The sequence below is a fragment of the Bos mutus genome, chromosome 13, assembly GCF_027580195.1.
Source record: "Bos mutus isolate GX-2022 chromosome 13, NWIPB_WYAK_1.1, whole genome shotgun sequence".
In the NCBI taxonomy this organism is placed as follows: domain Eukaryota; kingdom Metazoa; phylum Chordata; class Mammalia; order Artiodactyla; family Bovidae; genus Bos; species Bos mutus.
The window spans coordinates 42,481,954-42,500,434 of NC_091629.1; the positions used below are offsets into that span (position 1 = coordinate 42,481,954).

General features: G+C 45.4%; 1 protein-coding gene across 1 annotated transcript in view; it reads right to left on the minus strand.

The window, feature by feature from the left end:
• Window positions 1–9,188: 9,188 nt before the first annotated feature.
• The window catches only part of RAB22A (RAB22A, member RAS oncogene family), a 53,471-nt gene continuing 44,178 nt past the window's right edge, over window positions 9,189–18,481 (minus strand). The window contains exon 7 of the mRNA XM_070381494.1: window positions 9,189–16,240. Within this exon, the coding sequence (XP_070237595.1) occupies window positions 16,143–16,240 (98 nt within the window). The 3' untranslated portion in view covers window positions 9,189–16,142. The remainder of the gene's footprint in view (window positions 16,241–18,481) is intronic.

Below are 18,481 nucleotides of genomic sequence, written 5' to 3' on the forward strand. Positions count from 1 at the left end.
CTTCAGTACTCTTGCCTGGAAAATCCCATGGACGGAGGAACCTGGTAGGCTGCAGTCCATGGGGTCGCAAAGAGTCAGACACGACTAAGCGACTTCACTTTCACTTTTCACTTTCATGCATTGGAGAAGGAAATGGCAACCCACTCCAGTGTTCTTGCCTGGAGAATCCCAGGGATGGGGGAGCCTGGTGGGCTGCCGTCTATGGGGTCGCACAGAGTCAGACACGACTGAAGTGACTTAGCAGCAGTCTCCCCACTAAGACACGAGTTTCATGGATGATCCATCCCTGATTTGAGCTTCTAGCAAAGGCCTGAAGCAATCCGTAGAGGGATGAGTGGAGGAAAGAAGGAAGGAATGGAGGAAGGCAGGGCGAAAGGGAGAGAGAGAGGAAGATCCAGGGTCACCAGGCGTTGAAGTTTCAAAACTAGCTCATACAGGGTTGTTGTTTGGTTGCTAAGTCATGTCCAAATCTTTTGCAACCCATGGACTGTAGCCTACCAGATTCCTCTGTCCATGGGATTTCCCATGCAAGAATACTAGAGTAAGTTGTCATTTCCTTCTCCAGGGGATCTTCCAGACCCAGGGATTGAACCCATGTCTCCTGCATTGGCAGGAGGGTTCTTTACCATTGACCCACTAGGTAGGCCCAGCTCATACATAGGACTTGTTAAAACTCATGTACCTCCAAACTGGCCTGGATGGAGGTAGGGGTCATACTCAGAGTTGCCCCACATCTTTGCAAACAGGAGTATGGCCTAACCCTTATCCAAAGAAGTGGACCCTCCAGGCTTAGGCAGGAGGATTCAGGAGGGGTTGTCTGCTCAGGGAATGGGGTGGTTGTTGGGAGGTGCAGAGGAAGGAAACCAATGTTTTTCTCCCTTTGCCCCCATAAGCAAACTCGCCCCTCCACCCTGAACTCCCTTGGTCTCTCATTCCTAACTGGGAGCAATCAAAGAGGAGATGGATTCATGGTCCCCATCTCTGTGCCTGGCACATAAAAGGTGCTCGTTACATGTTTGATGAATGAATAAAATAATGTAATTAAAAATTTGAAGGGAGGTGGGGGAGAAAGTCTTTTCCATCCTTAGGCCATGTCCCCAAGCACCCAGAAGGCCACATTTGCATACAAATAATTGATATTCTAATTACAAATCATTTGTATTGATTTATTAACAGATCCCCAAAGGATTTCTAGAAGATAATTAGATTCCAAGCTCCTTAGGGGTTAGGAAGGCATATTTACCTCGCTGCTCCCCCTGGGCCGTGCGAGGAGCGGAGCTACCTGATAAATGTTTGATGAGGACAGGAGTAAGCCTGGTCTTCTTGTGGGGAGAGGCAATAGCCGCCCCACAGACAATTTCCAGTGTGTCTGGGGTTCTGTGGCGGGGGGAAGACGATGCATTCACTTGTATGTGTGTGTTCGTCTGTGTGTGTGTGTGCGCTTAAAATGTGCAAAGCTTGCTAGTCTCTAAGCCCCAGTGATTTTTCACTGTGTATGCAGCTTTCCCTCCGGAGTCCTTGCCAGGGGGTGGCAGGGGGCTGGGGGTGTTAGACCTTTCTCATCATCTCTATGGGCCTCTCCCCAAGACACCCCAAATAAATAACATTAGTACATTAAGAAAAAAAAAGCAACTAGCGAAGGAAGGCATCAATAGAAAACTTGACAGTTTTCATTGATCTGATGAAAAACTCTGCTTGCTCTCTGAATGCAGTTTCGAGTCCCCCCCCTCTACTGTCTTGCTGAACCACTGGCCACTCCCCAGGGCCCTCTGAGAACAGAAACTGTGCTGCAGCCCCGGACACCAGGCTCAGAAGAGGAGGATGAGTTCCTGCAGCCTGACTGCCCCCCCTACCCCAGAACGTGGTGGCAAAGCCAGTGGAGCAGGGGCCCCAAGGGGAGGGTCGAGGGAGGCAGAGCTGATGGGGTGGAGGTGTTTGAGATTTGGCTTCTCCATTTTCTTGTTCCTGCGATAGCTCCCAGGAATCCTTAGGGCCATGGATTCTCAAGTGACTGTCATGACTCTGCGTTTTTATCTGGGGGAAAAAAACAAAACAAGTGATTGCAATATGTAAAGCGAATGCAGTGTTCTCAGGAAATCTGAATGGTTGCCATAAATACCATCCTTTCACGCTGGGAAAGGTGTGATCCTATGTGGGGCAGTGGAGCCTGCTACCTAGGCCAGACCCCAGTTGAGCAGCTCTGAGAGGTGCTAGGTGTGTGACCTCTGGCAGGTTCCTAAGCTGTGGGCAATGCCCTCCAGCCAATGCTCCGAGAACACAGCTGTAAAGGAATGCATGCATGAGTGCTCAGTCATGCCTGACCCTTTGTAACTCCATGGACTGAAGCCCACCATGCTCCTCTGTCCATTGAATTTTTCAGGCAAGAATACTGGAGTGGCTTGCCATTTCCTCCTGCAGGGAATGTTCTTGACCCAGAGATTGAACCTGTGTCTCCTGTGTTTCCTGCATTAAAGGTAGATTCTTTACCGCTGAGGCACCTGGGTGGCCACTGTAGAGGAATGAGGTGGGGTTATTACTCTCTGTGGCAGGGAGGAGGGAGCTTGCAGAACACCTGAAGGACTGGAGGAAGTAGGGTTTCGCTCGGGGTTAGATGCCACCTGGCATGCTACAGTCCATGGGGCTGCAGAGTCAGACGCGACTGAGTGACTGAACAACAAAAAAATGCTGCCAGGAAGGGGTGATTCCATGATCTGGTGGGGATCCAGAGGGGGCAGACCAGAGCCAGCCTCCAAGTATGAGCAACTGGCAAAGCAGCAGCCTGCCCACCACTCAGGTTAGCTGCGAGAGGTCAATTTGGGTGGGGTTAGACAGTTTTCTTGTCTGGGCTTAGAATGATGACTGGAGTAGATTCTTGTTATTGTCTGGACTCTCTCTGGTCATGGAGTGGCCTGTGTGATGCTGGTGTCCTGTGGAATTCTGCTCAATAAGAGAGAGAGCATCAGGACCCACTGTGAGTGCCTGGCCAGTTCCTGGCCACCATGAGTGGCTTTTCCTTCCCTGTCCATGCCCCATCTGTAAGGTGTGTGCATGATCAGTTGATCAGTTGCTCAGGCGTGTCTGACTCTTATGAGCCTGCCAGGCTCCTCTGTTCATGGAATTCTTCAGTCAAGAATTCTGGAGTGGGTTGCCATTCCCTTCTCCAGGGGATCTTCCTGACACAGGAATCAAATCTGCGTTGATTTGAACACAGGGCCTTCTGCTTTGCAGGTGGATTCTTTACCATCTGAGCCAATCTGTAAGGTGGGGTACAGTCAGTTTCTCTTGCTAAGGTTTGGGGAGGATGCAATGAATCAGTGCCAGGAAAGTCCTTAGTGCCCTGTGCTGGGCACATGGTAAATCCTCAATGAAGTATATCTATGACCACGAGGGTGGCATTTCAAAGAGCTCCCCTGGTCTCTTGTGTTACATCTGGGAGGCTTGTATGCTGTGTGGGGTTGGGAGCAGTGATGTTCCTGGAGATTTTAGTTATTTCAGGGCGGGTTTGTTTTTTGGTAATTTGTAAAGGAAATGAGCAAATACGTCTCACTCCAAGTACAGCATATCCAGGAAACAGCATGAAAAACCGGCTCTTCACGATCAGTGTGTAACTTGGTGAAGACATCCCCTATCCACCCATCTTTTATTCAACACAAGCAAGCTATTCTTTATTTGCAACAATTAGAAAAGGGGGCATGTAGTAAATGCCTTCTGTTATTTCCTCCCATGGGAAAGGTATCAGAAAGAACCAGCTTTATCTCTTAGAAGATTAATTCCCTCATGGGGTCCTCATGTATTTGTGTTGTGATAACGCATGGTGTGTGATAGGGGTCATAAAACCTTGTGATTTTTCATCTACTTATTCCTCCCTGTCCAAGATGTAGGGCTTTGCAGTGGCAGGAAAGTTTTAACATTGGACGGTATTAGTAACAAATGATGATGGATCAACCTCTGAAAGCTGGTACCTGGGAGGGCAGGGAGTGGCATTTATCTTGCTGTGGCCGTGGGCATCAGTGCCTTTGGGCACAGCCACTTTGTCATTTCAGCTGTTCTTGTCCACTTCCATCTCCTCTGTGCTCCCTCCTCACGGCCTCAAAGCTCTCTGGTCCAAACCCTTCTCATTCTGTGCCGTTCTCCGGAGACTGGGGCTATAAGACCGCTTCTTTTTTTTTCATTTTACTTTGCCATTTAAGTCGTTGGCTTTGCTTCATTTTGTGTGAGCCTGTGTACTCAGAGGCATGTGTGGGTGTGTATTTTTATTTAAACTACAGCATTATGAAAAGCAAAGACAAACTTTTATATTTTTTAGGCTGTAATATAGAAACAAGCAAAGAGTCCCTAAAGGGACCATGGTGGGAAAAAAGCAGGCGCTGACCCTGTGTGGTTTTGTAACAGGCTATCAGATGCCAGAGCTAATAATAGAATTTGTATGTTTATTGTTGATGCAATTAATAATATTGATTTATGGAGCTTGAGTTCTTGCCATCATTAGCTATTCACAGTAGCCCCATGAAGTTGGCATCACTATCATTTAGCAAATAAAATCACACGCTGCCTTGCAGAGGAGGTAGCCAGAGTTGAAGCAGTCACTGAGTTGGCAAAATACTAAATGTCTTCGGGTTGGCCTTGGAACCCCCTTCGAAAAACGAGCCCCGAGTCATTCATCTCAGAGAACAGCTCAAGGAAACGTAATCTTATTCCATGTCTTGAAATGCTCTCTTCAAGATTACTGGATCCCAAAGCCTGCACATCATTTTAATCCAATTAATGCCAAAGAGTCTTTCCAGGTTGTCTTTCCTTCAAGGTGGCCTGAGGTTTCTTTTTTTTGGGGGGGGGGGGCGGGTAATGTGATACACACAACAATCGTCACCGTATTCGTATTCGTACCATAAGAGGCTGTCCTTTCAGCACCTTGAGGTCATTAACAGGCCATCTATAAAAACTGCCATTTGGCTGCCCACGTTCCCATCTCCTGTTACATTCAGAAGCAGATTTGTCTGGCGAGGAGTAATTTAAGACCAGGGAAAAGAAAACCCACAGAGACTCTACTTCTTTAATATGGGGCTATCACAGTGGAAATATCAAACATAAAAATAAAATTAAAAAAATTCAAATACCCTCATTGTTCAGCCACCAAGTCATGTCTGACTCTTTGCAACCCCATGGGCTGTAGCACTCCAGGCCTCCCTGTCCATCACCATCTCCTGGAGTTTGCCCGAGTTCATGTCCACTGAATCAGCAATGCCATGCAACCGTCTCATCCTCTGTCACCCCCTTCTCCTTCTGCCCTCAGTCTTTCCCAGCATCAGGGTCTTTTCCATTGAGTCAGCTCTTTGCATCAGGTGGCCAAAGTACTGGACCTTCAGCTTCAGCATCAGTGCTTCCAGTGAATATTCAGTGTGGATTTCCTTTAGGATTGACTGGTTTGATCTCCTTGCTGTCTCAGGAGCTCTCGAGTCTTCTTAGTGGCATCTTTTATGATTTTATGGCTCCAGGTATTCGTAGCTGGTAATTCAGGCAGGCCTTCTATTGCCTTGCTGGTAAACAGCACCCAGGTCATTGCTATCACATCTGCTTATTTTTCCCTTTTCCATTTTTCCAAAAAATTACGATGTGTTCTCATTTATATGCAAAGAAAGAGGTGACCTGACCTGGTTGCTGGAGTGGGTGACTGAAATTCCAATGTTGATGATGGTATATCGTGGGCACAGATTTTGTGCCCAAATACCAAGCATTATCCTCACATTTTCATTCATGACCCTACAATTTTCTTCTTAAAAGTGACCTTTCTCTAATGGAGTGGAGCCTTGGTAGCTTTCCCGTTATGTTTTCCATATATTTTATTTAACAGAGGCCTGAAGGTAATAATATTCTACACTGAGTCTTAATAAAGAGAATTCTGACCCTCCTGTCCTGTTTCCCACCTCTTTAACAGTGATACCTGTGGTTGGGTCAGCATGACGCACACATCTTAAAAGATGATCTGCATTCTTACACTGTTTCCTGGAAGATGCTGAGAGGTTATACTGAAAATAAAAAACCTGAGTGACCAGAGGTCTGATTAAAATTATTAACACAGTGATTCATTTTGACAAGGTGTTGGCTGTAAAGTCTTTCTTTTTTCCCCTTCTCCCTTACAAGGGCTTCCCTGGTAGCTTAGTTGGTAAAGAATCTGCCTGCAATGCAGGAGACCCCGGTTGGATTCCTGGGTCAGGAAGATCCGCTGGAGAAGGGATAGGCTACCCACTCCAGTATTCTTGGGCTTCCCTTGTGGCTCAGCTGGTAAAGAATCCGCCTGCGATGCGGGAGACCTGGGTTCGATCCCTGGGTTGGGAAGATCCCCTGGAGAAGGGAAAGGCTACCCACTCCAGTATTCCGGCCTGGAGAATTCTACGGACTGTATAGTCCATGGGGTTGCAAAGAATCGGACATGACTGAGTGACTTTCACTTTACTCCCTTTCAAGCTCCAACAGTGGTCTCTCAGAAACAGTATAAAAAGGAGTGGTTGTTTAATATTCCTGGTAAATTCTAGAAGCCTGGTGATGCTTTACTTTTCAACCAACACTGACATTTTCAGTGGAGAATCATGTTTTTGGCTAAGCCAAACAACTGAAAAGTTTTAAAGGTTTTGCATTTTAGATTTATAATTTACCATCTTAATGGAAATGTAGTTCTAAAGTTTTAGTGGGAAAAGAAAAATCTGCAATAAACATTAAAATTGCTTAGAAACCTGGGTCCGTGATTTAGTTCCTATACGTTCTAAGGCAATAGCCAGTTGCTTGTGGAAAAATAAAGCACAGTTGCTTTGTGCATGCGTTCAAAACATCCTTGTTTCGGGTGGGTGCTCATTTGCTGCTTCCCCTTTGGCACGGAGTTTTCTCTTTCTTGCATCTATAAATGAGACTGGCTTGCATAAGGGCACTATTTTGACAGGTGTAACAGCCTAATATGTGGGCTTCCAGGTTGTGCTACTGGTAAAGAACCTGCCTCCTAATGCAGGAGACATGAGACATGGGTTTGATCCCTAGATTGGGAAGATCCCCTGGAGGAGGAAATGGCAACCCATTCCAATATTCTTGCCTGGAAAATCCCATGGACAAAGGAGCTTGGCGGGCTACAGACCATAGGGTATACACGTGTACATGTGTGTAATTTGTTTTATATAGTCATACGCTATACATCCTGCTATTTTTCACTCAGCAATACACACCTTTCCACGTTAATTTGTATGTGACAGTTTATTCCTTTCTGCTCCTTTTCCAGAAACTATGTATAAGGCTGCAAAGACTATTCTATTGTTTGTGTGAATTCTTCCGCAGTATCTCCAGGGGGTGGTGCCTTCAGATGAGGACTGAGGGGTGGGGCATTCTCCTCTAAGAGGCTGGACTGTGTTTCCTTTTCACCAACAGGCCAAACACTAGTTCACCAGCTTGGATGTGCATTAGTGTAGTTTAATACTCTGTAACTTGTTAATTTGCTACTTGTATTTTTGTGTGAATTGTTTTCTCATGTTATGGGTCCTTTCATTTCCCTTTTGGAGGGTGGTTCTTTCTGCATCCTGGACACTCTTCGTTCACTACAGATAGTCATTCATTCTCTCATATATGCAGCAAGCATTCCCCAACCAGGTTCTGGTTCCCCTTTCAACTCCGTCTATTGTCTGTTCTGGTGTATCTGAACAGACTAAGGACCTGTGAGTCGAGCCTGGGTCTGGGGCTCCCCACACATGCAGCTCTAGCTGTGGGTGTAGTATCACCTGCAGCGCTGGAGGATGTGGACTAAAGAACACACATTGAATGCGAAAATGCAAATTCCACTGTAAGATACCACTACTCCCCTGCCAGAATGGCTAAAGTGGAAAAGAACATACCAAGTGTTGGCAAGGATGCTGAGCAACTGGAGCTTCCTGTCTCAAAAAATTGGAAGAAATGAAAAAACCCAAACTAATGACAAACAGCTATTTTAACTGAAACAGATGAAGACGATCAGGGAGATGAATTTTCAAACAAATTACATGCGAGGACGTACTCTTTGTTAACACTGTGCTGAATGCCAGTTATACGAGCATCTCCCCCCAACAGTCAAGTGTGCTTGGCTCCCTTTCACCTTCTCATTTTACGGATGCAGGCCACAAAACTCAGAGAGGGTAGGAACTTTGTCTAAGGCCACATAGCCCAGGAAGGGCTAAGTTGAAGCACAAACTCCAGTCTGTCCATCTGCAGGCTTCTCTGCTCTCTCAGGTTCCCTCAGGTGAACACATCTGCTGTCAACACAAACTCAGCATGAAGCCAACTCTGCTTCTATCTCAGAGGGAGGTCAGAGAGAAAACCAGTGTGTGAAGCTGTGCTTCTGTGGGCACGGCATGGCACCGAGGACATCCAGGCTGAAGTCCACTGTGAATGGCAGTGCTGGCATCTTTGATGAAACCAACCGGATATCAGAAGATGGTATAAAACTTTTTGCTCATGAACCTGAGTTAGTGAGAAAACAGTGTTCCCTCAAAATGCTTGCTGGAGGCTTTGCGGGCCTGCCTCCAGCAAGGTTCCCCCATCTGAACCCTGGAAGGACATGGACAGGAAGGAGGAGGTGACTAACGGAGAGATGCTGGGAGCTGGGTTGATGGATACAAATACCATGCTGCTCACCAGACACCACAGCTACCAAAGTTCTGGTATTTCAGTTTTCAAAAATCATTTTTAAATGACTTCAGGAGATTTAGTTAAGAAAAACACATGATGAAGGACTGGAATGATGCTAAAAAGCTGTAACTCCAGTACTTTGGCCATCTTATGCAAAGAGTTTGACTCACTGGAAAAGACTCTGATGCTGGGAGGGATTGGGGGCAGGAGGAGAAGGGGACGACAGAGGATGAGATGGCTGGATGGCATCACCGACTCAATGGACGTGAGTCTGAGTGAACTCCGGGAGTTGGTGATGGACAGGGAGGCCTGGCATGCTGCAATTCATGGGGTCGCAAAGAGTCGGACACGACTGAGCGACTGAACTGAACTGAAGGACTTCCCTGGTGGTTCAGTGGTTAAGACTCTGTGCTTCCATAGTGGGTGAGATCCCTGGCTGGGGAACTAAAATCACACATGTCCCAAGACACAGTCAAAAAAAAAAAAAAAGGAAAAAGAAAAATGTGTGATGAAGACTATCACAAAGAGAAACCAGTTGAAGGGCAAATATGTTATCTGTAAACATAGCACTTTATTAACAAAATGTTTACACTCGCCTTACAATACAACAAATTTTGTAGTGACTTAGCATGTTATACTCTATAAAAGTTTAGTATAGAATATTCAAGCTGAAACAATACAGTTTAGAAGTATGCCAAATCAACCACCATTTGCAAATGATCTACTACCAGCCTAAACATAAAAAGAAAAATCTTACAACAAAAATCAAAAGATCAAGTTTTCTTTCGTCAGCATCTACAAACAATACAGACACCATGTGGTTTATATATAGACTTAGGTCCAGCCCAAGGTTATGACTGCAAAAATAAAGTCTTCAAACATTCATACAAGCTTGGCAAACCATCATTACAATATTTCATCACAGGTAGTCAAGCAACGCATCATGCAGGGGAGCCATGGCTATGAATCTGGGCTGCTTATAGTGCAACAAGGCGGTCTAAACTGTAAGCAACTTGATTTTTTTTTTTCCCATAATAGACACTATTAGAAAAAGGCACAAATATCTTACTCCTTGCATCAGGTCTTGAAAAGGCATGACATTCTTAGAAGAAATAAGAATTGCTGGTACATCGGCTTAGCTTAATTTTTTAAAATGTCTAGGCTCGTCTATCTCCATATCTCTTTTCAAGACTTTAGGCTTAGGGTTTTCCAAAATTTAACAAATGTTCTAGTACAAACTAAGTGATAGTTCTGACACTTAACCTGCCTTGTTGCCAGCGGTCGAAAACATTGTGTGACGCGGTCATATTGCCACTGTAAACCAGTACCGCCCATCTCCTCTCTGGAAATACTGGACTTTTGCCCCTAAATTAGTCTGTGTGTTGTCCGACATCACTGATTGCCATTGCCTCTTGCTTTTTCCCCCCCGCCGTGGGACAAGGTGGGCAAATCTCATTGCTGTGACCAACTAAGGCAGTACAGGAGGGCACGTCGCACACACTGAGGTGGTGGTGGGTGCCCTGCGTCTTTAAGGGAGAGCCCGCAGCAAAAAGCGAAGGAGAAATAAGGCAAGAATCACGGCCTCGATCACAAGGAAGTCAAGATGCCAACTCTTAAGAAGGTCAGAGGCGTGATGGACCATTGTGTGAGTGACTCGTAACGTGGGATGATGGAGAGACTGAGCTGCTGGAGGAGAGTGAAAGAAAGAAATCTTTCCCAGGGCCATAAAACTCTGTCTACAAGACACAACAAATGGTTTAAAAACAGAGGCACCCATCGGTGGCTCTGACCAACCAGATGCTGGTAACTCTCCCCATGCTGGATTGACCTGACATTACGCGCATAATCCATTATTAAGAAAAAGTGTCCTAAACTGTGTAATAACCTCATGGGCAAAGTAAGCGGAGGTATACAAATTTAAGCCCTGCTTTCAAGGTTTTTCCAGTGGGGGTGTGTGTGTGTGTGTGTGTCAAACTGACAATTCAAGTATAAATTTCATGAAAAATTAATTAATTAAGCGTTAAGCTCCAATGTGAAATCATGGGCTGCTGGGTGCTGACTATTTCTGAAGTAGGAGGGGGAGTGTTGCCTGCAGCCCTGACCTGCCCCATGGCAGCTGGGTGCTCAGTGTGGGCTCTGGCCTTGCCTTGTGGAAGAAGGGGTGGTGGGCTTGTCTCTGTGACCTGAAAGGTGGGCACTTCCTGAACAATTTCAATTCTGAGTGAAGATTACTGGCTCTGTGAGTGAAATGCTGTTTTAAAGATGGATTTCTTCTTTAGTATTGCATTAAACCATTCGCTTCCGGAAACAAGAAGTTCCCAAATCAAGAAGTTGCATCAAACCAGTGTGTTTTGTTTCTTTTGCAGGATTAACTAGATGACTAAGGTCTACACTTTAAAACTGCCAACTTAGAGAAGGCACTTTCAAAAAGCAATCAGTACTATCTGAGGATTTTCCATTAATTAGCTGAATTCTTGGCAATTGAATTCCCGCTCATGGAAAGCTACCCAGAATTTTATTTGTTTCCATTATGAAGCATTTTGATGAGGCACTGGACGCCAGGACCATCCACACTGATGTGAAAATGAACTGGCAATGAATTAAAAAAAAAAAACAACTCGGTTAAATTTGTTAAGATTCCATGGTTTTAACTCTACTATTGATGAAAAATTCTAATCTTGCTATCTACCTAAAATGTTGAAGGTAATAAAAGGAAAAGATGGAAGATTCCAGATTTTTCTTTTTATTAAACTTCTGAATCCTTTTGTTTGGAAGCCACACGTATTCTAACCTATCTAGAATTGATTATGCTCTAAGAGGAAAGAACACAGACATTAGTTATTTCTGATGGTACAGACCAAAAATTAAAGTTGATCTATGACACTGTAAGTCCTTCTAGATTTGGAGGGTAAATCATTTTCCTTATATGCTATGAGAATCCTGAAGGACAAACTGAGAAATAAGGAGATTCTTGGTTCTATTTATTCCCTTTCTTCATTATGTCTATGAAACTTCATCGTAACAGGTCACTCACTTGTCATTCTCTTGGACTGAAAAAGTGGAGGCTCCTGAAAAATGTAACACCTTCCTAATTTTTTTTTTGAACTTTCATTTGCACATAAAACAGGACAAATGCCCCAGAATTTCACTAATGTTTCTTGCAAATCGGATGATCACATTGCCTGGATTTCTATTACTGGAAGTTGAGACAAGTAACCTTGCTGTCAAGAGAAATGGGCAGAGGTCATTTCTTTTAGTTCAAGGTCAGCCAAATTCTACCCCCACCTCCCTCTGCTAAAACCATACAGCATCATGTTTATATCCTGGATAATTCTGTTGCTTGGACTGTTTTTTAATCACAGTACCATAGGAGTTAGAACACATCTCCTAAATATTACTCTGAATCATTGAAACATTTTTGATGGACCACGTGTAAGTGAGAGCAGGTCTACAGTCACTGCCCGACCCCTGAAGGTACATCCTGTTTCTTCTTTTAAAAAATACTAACTTTAAAGAGGGAGACGATCTCCTGCAAACAAACAAGTCATGCTGCTGGTCCCTTTACAACAAATTTAAATAAGGAAGGATTTTCACAGGTTTCCACTCTCCAGCTTATCACTGTCGTTTAACTTTCATTACGGAGATGGGGGAGAACGTTTGCAGCCTAATGAGTTGAGAGAGGAAAGGCAGCCTGAATCTGTGGGCTGTCATTACCCCAAGATGTTCTACAGTGGGTCCCTGGTATAGATGAGAGTGAAAGGAATTCCAGTGACTTTTCCCTAGAAGGAAAAGTTTCCTCACTGCTTATACAGGTTCTTGCAGAGACATCTGAACGTTATGGGGGGTCTCGTCTGTCACATATATAACATGCTGCACACGTTATTTCTTATACACTAAGGGGCCATGAATCATGTTCTCAGCGTGTTCTGGAAAAAAAAAAAAAAAAGAGTGAAAAGATGCTTGTAAGAATTTATATAACCTCTTTTGAAACGTACTCTCAGACCATAAAGGATGCATTTAACAGTGAACAAATGCCTTTTCAAGCTCCGAGGCTGACAGGCCAATTAGCGTACTGCTGTCTCAATTAAACTTGCCCATTTTAACGTGATGCCGTAAAAGTTTGGATACGCTGGTCTGACGTCTCCAGGAAAGCCATGGAATGTCATCTGAGGATGTTTTCATTGCTCTGTCAGGGTTTAATTTAGAAGGTCTTGCAGACCTATGTTCCTTCTTGAGAGCAGAAAAGAAATAAATACAAAAACATAAAGAGAAGTTCTGGAAGTAAATGTGGTTTTCTTTCCCTTTCTACACATTTAGAAATAACAAAAGCTGATAGCCTCAAGAAGGACACCGGCCCACTGAAGAGATGGAGCCTCTGGCACAAAGGGTCCAGTCCTCTCAGATGCAAGGAGGCACCCAGGAAGTGTGTATATAATGGGGGGCAGGCACTTCCCACAATATCATACATGGGTGACAAGGAAGTGAGTTATTTTAAAGGAACCAAACCTTTCTGTTGCAACGTGTAGCACTTGGGCCTGACTGTGGCTGAAGAGCAGGTGATGGAGGTTTCATTTAGAACCAGAAGGACTTGCAGTAGGTACTTCTCCCTAATAACTTCTTAAAAGGAGTTTAAGATGAAGGACACTTAATCATACTCCCCCTTTATGTTCTTTTAATCACCAAATGGTAATTAATGAGTTATCACAGAATCAGAAAAACACTTGTGTGAAAGGAGAGTTCTGGAGATCACTGGTTCCTAGGACTGGACGCCAGCAAAGACCTGATTTTCATTTCTCTGAGAGGAATCAACAGACACTCAGAGCTAATGAACAGCTTTTCTCTTTTCAGTCCCCCAAGTTTTTAAAGATGGCCCTGCGTCATAAGAGAACCGAAAGCAGATTTTTATAGATGGGCTGTGTCTCAATTCCTTCACAGCTTTTTCTCATGATAAGAGGAATAAAGGATGTATGAAACATGTATTAAATCCCTGTTTACTCAGGTGAATAATCCAAAGTGGGCTCAAAATAAAACACTGCTTCTGATGTTAATATCCATCCTTGTGCTTCAGAAGCAAACAAGGTACCGGAAAACATCCTTTCCCCTGTTCTCATCGAGTATGGATTATGGATTCTGAGAGCAAGGTGCAGTTGTTACTGCTGAGTATTAAGAAGACATCATGTGAGGTACAGAGCCACGTTAATTTCTGAGACAGACTGAGGAAAATGAGGGCAAGAGAGGCCCCCAAACTGTGTGGGGAGCATGTGGAGAGGACCACGAGGATCAGGAGAAGGCGGCTGCGGGGGCGGAAGGATGGATCGTGCTGGGCTCTGTGCAGCCCACGTCACAATCGGGTGAGAGGTGTTTGGAGGGGAGGCCTCACCCACCAGAGAGGCATGGAAGCGCTCTGCCCACCCTTCCCTGTGCACCCAGACACCATGAAACCAGCCATGCTGATGGACAGCTGTGGTGGAAAAACTGTGAAGGTCAGAGATCAGATCCGTGTCATCTTTTGCTGAAATAAGGGCCACACACGCCTCACCTCTTGGTAAGTCGAGTGTTTTTATTTTGCTGTCATGGAGACAGAGGCCTAGTGGGGGGAATGTCAGGGACCCACCAGGGCAGTGGCCTGATGGCCAGTCCATTTGGATGTATATGAAGTGAAGCCTACCGACCCTGAAGTGTGAAGTGCCTGGCCCTGGAATCACGCACGCTGTCCAAATCCTGCTAATCTCACACTGGGGAGGAAAGCTTGATGCCAGGGGAGGAGAGCGTCCATGCACACTTTAAACAAAGCAACATGAGAATGTTCACTACCTACATTCCTTCTCTATGATTTCAATAAGAGAATAAACAATTCCAAATGCTCAAGATATACACTATGGGGAAAGGAATTGTTTTTCACTTAATCTGAGTTATAATTTTCCCATTAAAATCGAACCATATCAAGTGGGGGGCATGAAGAAATAACCATTATTTTTAAAAGTTTTGACTGTTCAGTTTAAGGGTAGCTCTGAAAACACAATTTGGTTTGAAATTCAAGCTGTTTCATTTCCTATTTAATCTTGTAAATTTCCTTCCCTTACAATACTCAGGTTGGAAGGGTGCCAGATTAGACCAGGAACAAATTTTCACCAACTTCACTTCAGTGCTTTATTTTTAGATTATATTAAAAAGCTCATTAGGCTCCCTGAGGGAAAAGAGTGTTAACCACTAAGAGAGGTAGGGGAAAATAAGGGAAAGAGACGCGGAATTGTTAACAAGAGAAGCGCTCTTCAAACAGTTGGTCTGAGGCTGCTGTGAAAGCTAGAAGCAGCTTATTTCCAAGACCAGGTAAATGACATGGGCTCAGGAGCTTGGTCTTGTACCCCGAGGCTAGGAGGGACTCGTCAGGCTTCTCCAAGTGGCATCTGTCTGCACGGTGGCTTCCAGATGGGACTGTAGGGGAGGTGTGGTGGGAGGGAAGGCAGAGAAACCCTTGCCAACCCAGAGCCACATGCTCTATGCTTCTGCACCACGTAAAACGTGCTTCAAAGAACTTCCGTGCACGGACTGAGAAACGGGGGGCGCGCGCCAGGCCGGTGCAAGAGTGAATGGAGTGGTAAACAAAACGTAGAATTTATTAATGTATTTACATAATTTATAATCTGTAAGCAGTGGTCTCATAAATATATGACTACAACTTTACATGTGCTAAGCAAGCTGCAGATAACTGTTTCCCCCACCAAGACAGCTCGGTTAAATAAAAAACGGACAGCATTTACTCCACTTTCTGGGCTTCCTCTCTTCTTTTGGAAAACATGGCTAGTCAGTTTAAACTGAATCTGCAATTCAACATGTTCCAGGCAGCCTCTCTACCACCACCATCTCAATCATCAGAGCTTACCTAAAAAGGTGCGAGTGACGTGCCTGGGGACACGCATGCGACAGGGTCCTGGGCTGCTGCGCCCAATGGAAAGTGCGTCAGAGACGGCAGGGGTGGGTGCTTCTCCATCAGCCCCAGAAACAACCCACGTCAGCTTCAGACGATCATAACTGCCATCTCTCCACGGTGGTAAGTGCACACATTCTAAATGCTACCATTCCCTCTAACAGTGGCAACGGGAAACCAAGGGAAGGAATGTCTCCACAAGGCTGTTTTTTTTTTCCTCAAGAACCACGAAAGTGCTAATTTTCCCTTTACAAATGTGACATAGAATCTTGACTACAAAGCTACTCAATGATCTTATCCTACCATCCACACAACTGTACACTCCTTCTCAGCAAGATCAGGAGCCAACAATGCAGTCCCTGTGTACACAGAGATTCTTTACAGGACGGAAGTCCACAGACTGACGTATTATTGCTGCAGTCTCCAAAGAGGAGACGAAACCGGTCAATTCCTGTGAATCCTTGTTGCCCGAAGAAGATCCAAGACTGGCAGGTGACCCCTGGAGGCGGGGCCCAGCCCTCCCGAGACCTGTCAGGACCACCTACTTCATCGGGAAGCCCGGGGGGCCGAGGCCCGGTCAGCAGCAGCTCCGCTTTGGCTCCGAAGGCTGTCTGCGGAGTTTGAAGCCCTTTCCGCCAGAAGGTGGGCTAGCGTCAGTGGATGGAATTCTTCGACCTAAACCGAGAGGACAGGAGGGAGGGCAGTGAGCATTCACTTTCTCAGGCTTCATTCTCATACATGACCATTCTATACCTGCAGTTTGACAGGTCTCACTAAAATTAAGAAAAGGTAATAAACTTCTAACTTTGGGAGACGTTTAGAAGAGCTGCAAAGGTAACATGCTGCAAAGACGTTTAGAAGAGACATACAGAAGAGCTGCAAAGGTAACATGCAGCACTGCTGGGTCCCCTCACCCAGCCTCCCCCGGTTTGGGGACTTCATGGGATGACCGTGGGACTTGGCAAAAATGAAGAACTTGACACTGGAACATCACTATTCACCCAACTCCAGACTTTGGGTTGCCATCAGTTTTCCCACTAATATCCTGTCATTTTTTTTTTTGGTCCCAGGGTCCAAAGAAGAGTATCACCTGGCATTTAGTACACATTTTTTAAATGAAAAAGATTTAACATGTTAAAACTGCATCAGAACGTCCCTATCCTTCTGTCTTGTAGCAGAGGCCACCTTTCAGAGAGAGGTGTGCGCAGACGTGCACAGAACACACACGCACCCGTCCCTGTTCTTAAAACCCAGGCAAAAGCACAGACTGCTCTCACGTCATGCATCCTGGGCACTGCCCAAGCAGAGTTCATCTACAGGCTCTGTGATGCTGCGTCTGTGGATGTCCTGCCATTGATCCCCAATTCACAGATAGTTAGCTTGTTTCCAGTATTCTGATGTCATTAACAACAATGCAAAGACTATCTTGGTGTAGGACAAATGGACCAGCTGGGAAGAGCTGGGTCACGCAGTTCCACTCATGGGTGTTCGTCTGATACAGACACTGTACTCCCAGGGTCTATCCAGCACAAACGCAGGAACGATGTGCAATTTAAATTTTGACAGATGCTGCCAAATTGCTCTCTGAAGAGGCTGCACCACTTTATTCTCCTACCAACAGTGCATGAGAATGAATGGGTTTCACTTTACTGCTCTGTGAAGCATAGTGTCAATTTTGAGAGAAGCCTTAAATCACCCAGTCACCCACCCTCCCTGATAACTTCAGGGCTGCTCCCAGTACCAGGAGCAGTTCCTAACTCTGTCTAGCACCTTGACGCTCACATTAGTCAGGAGCCAGAAGCCCATTATTACATGCTTGTTCAGGCAGCGATCTCCTCTCTCCCTTGAATGGGGCCCCAAGCTCTTGGAGGAAAGCAGCATGTCTCTAGCTTTATGTTTCCAGTGTCCATTCAACACACCACCTGGTGCTGAGATACTTTGAAACCATGGGACGAACTGACACCCACATGTTTGGCAAACTGGGGGGCGGGGTGGGGGGGAGGGCAGCATGGCGTAGCATGGTGCCTACGAGGCAAGGAAGCACCCCTAGTAAGTCCTACAAGCATTTTCAAATGCCTGCATGCACTGTTATGACCACAACACAAATTTACTTATAAGTTCTACTGACTCTTGTCATCATTTATTTCTCAATAAATGGATGCTGAAAACACAGCTGGTATTACAGAGCCATCTCTGAAATACTTTTAGAAGAAAGCAGAGAACACCTTTGTGACCTGGGAATAGGGAAGGATTTCTTAAGCAGGAGCTAACTGCAAGGGAAAGCAAGGACAAAGTGGATACATTAAGATTTAAAGCTCCAGTTCACGGAAGGAGTTGATCCAAAAATGAAAGTCAAGGTGCAGAGCAGAGCTTTCCAACAGACATGATCAACAATGGACTCATAGCCAAAATAAACTATAAACATTAAGACAAAGGCAGATAAATCCAACAGGAAAACAGGCAAAACTACACAGAAGAGGCTATCTAAATATTATAAAAATGTAAACAAATGCCGGCAAGGTGCTTGACTTCATTCACTGTCAAAGTGGCGGGTCACGACCCTGCCGGCCCAACATGGAGTGACTGGGGTTCTCAGATCCCACTGGTGTCCGCGTTGATGGGTGTGACCACCCTGAAGGCTGCTGGGCAGCAAACCTGTACTCAATGTGCGCATACCTGATGACACGGCAAATCATCTCCTGGGTATCAATAGACCCCAACAAAAACGTGCACACGTCGTGCACACTGGACACGAAGCAGAACGCTCACAGAGGTTCTACTTGTCACAGCTCGAAACTGGGGACAACCACCAGATGCCTATCCATGTGGCGGTAACTGCCCCGTGGAGGTGGCCCGCCCTGACACACACTCCACGGCAATGACAATGAGTCACGTGCTCATGGGGACCTATCTACC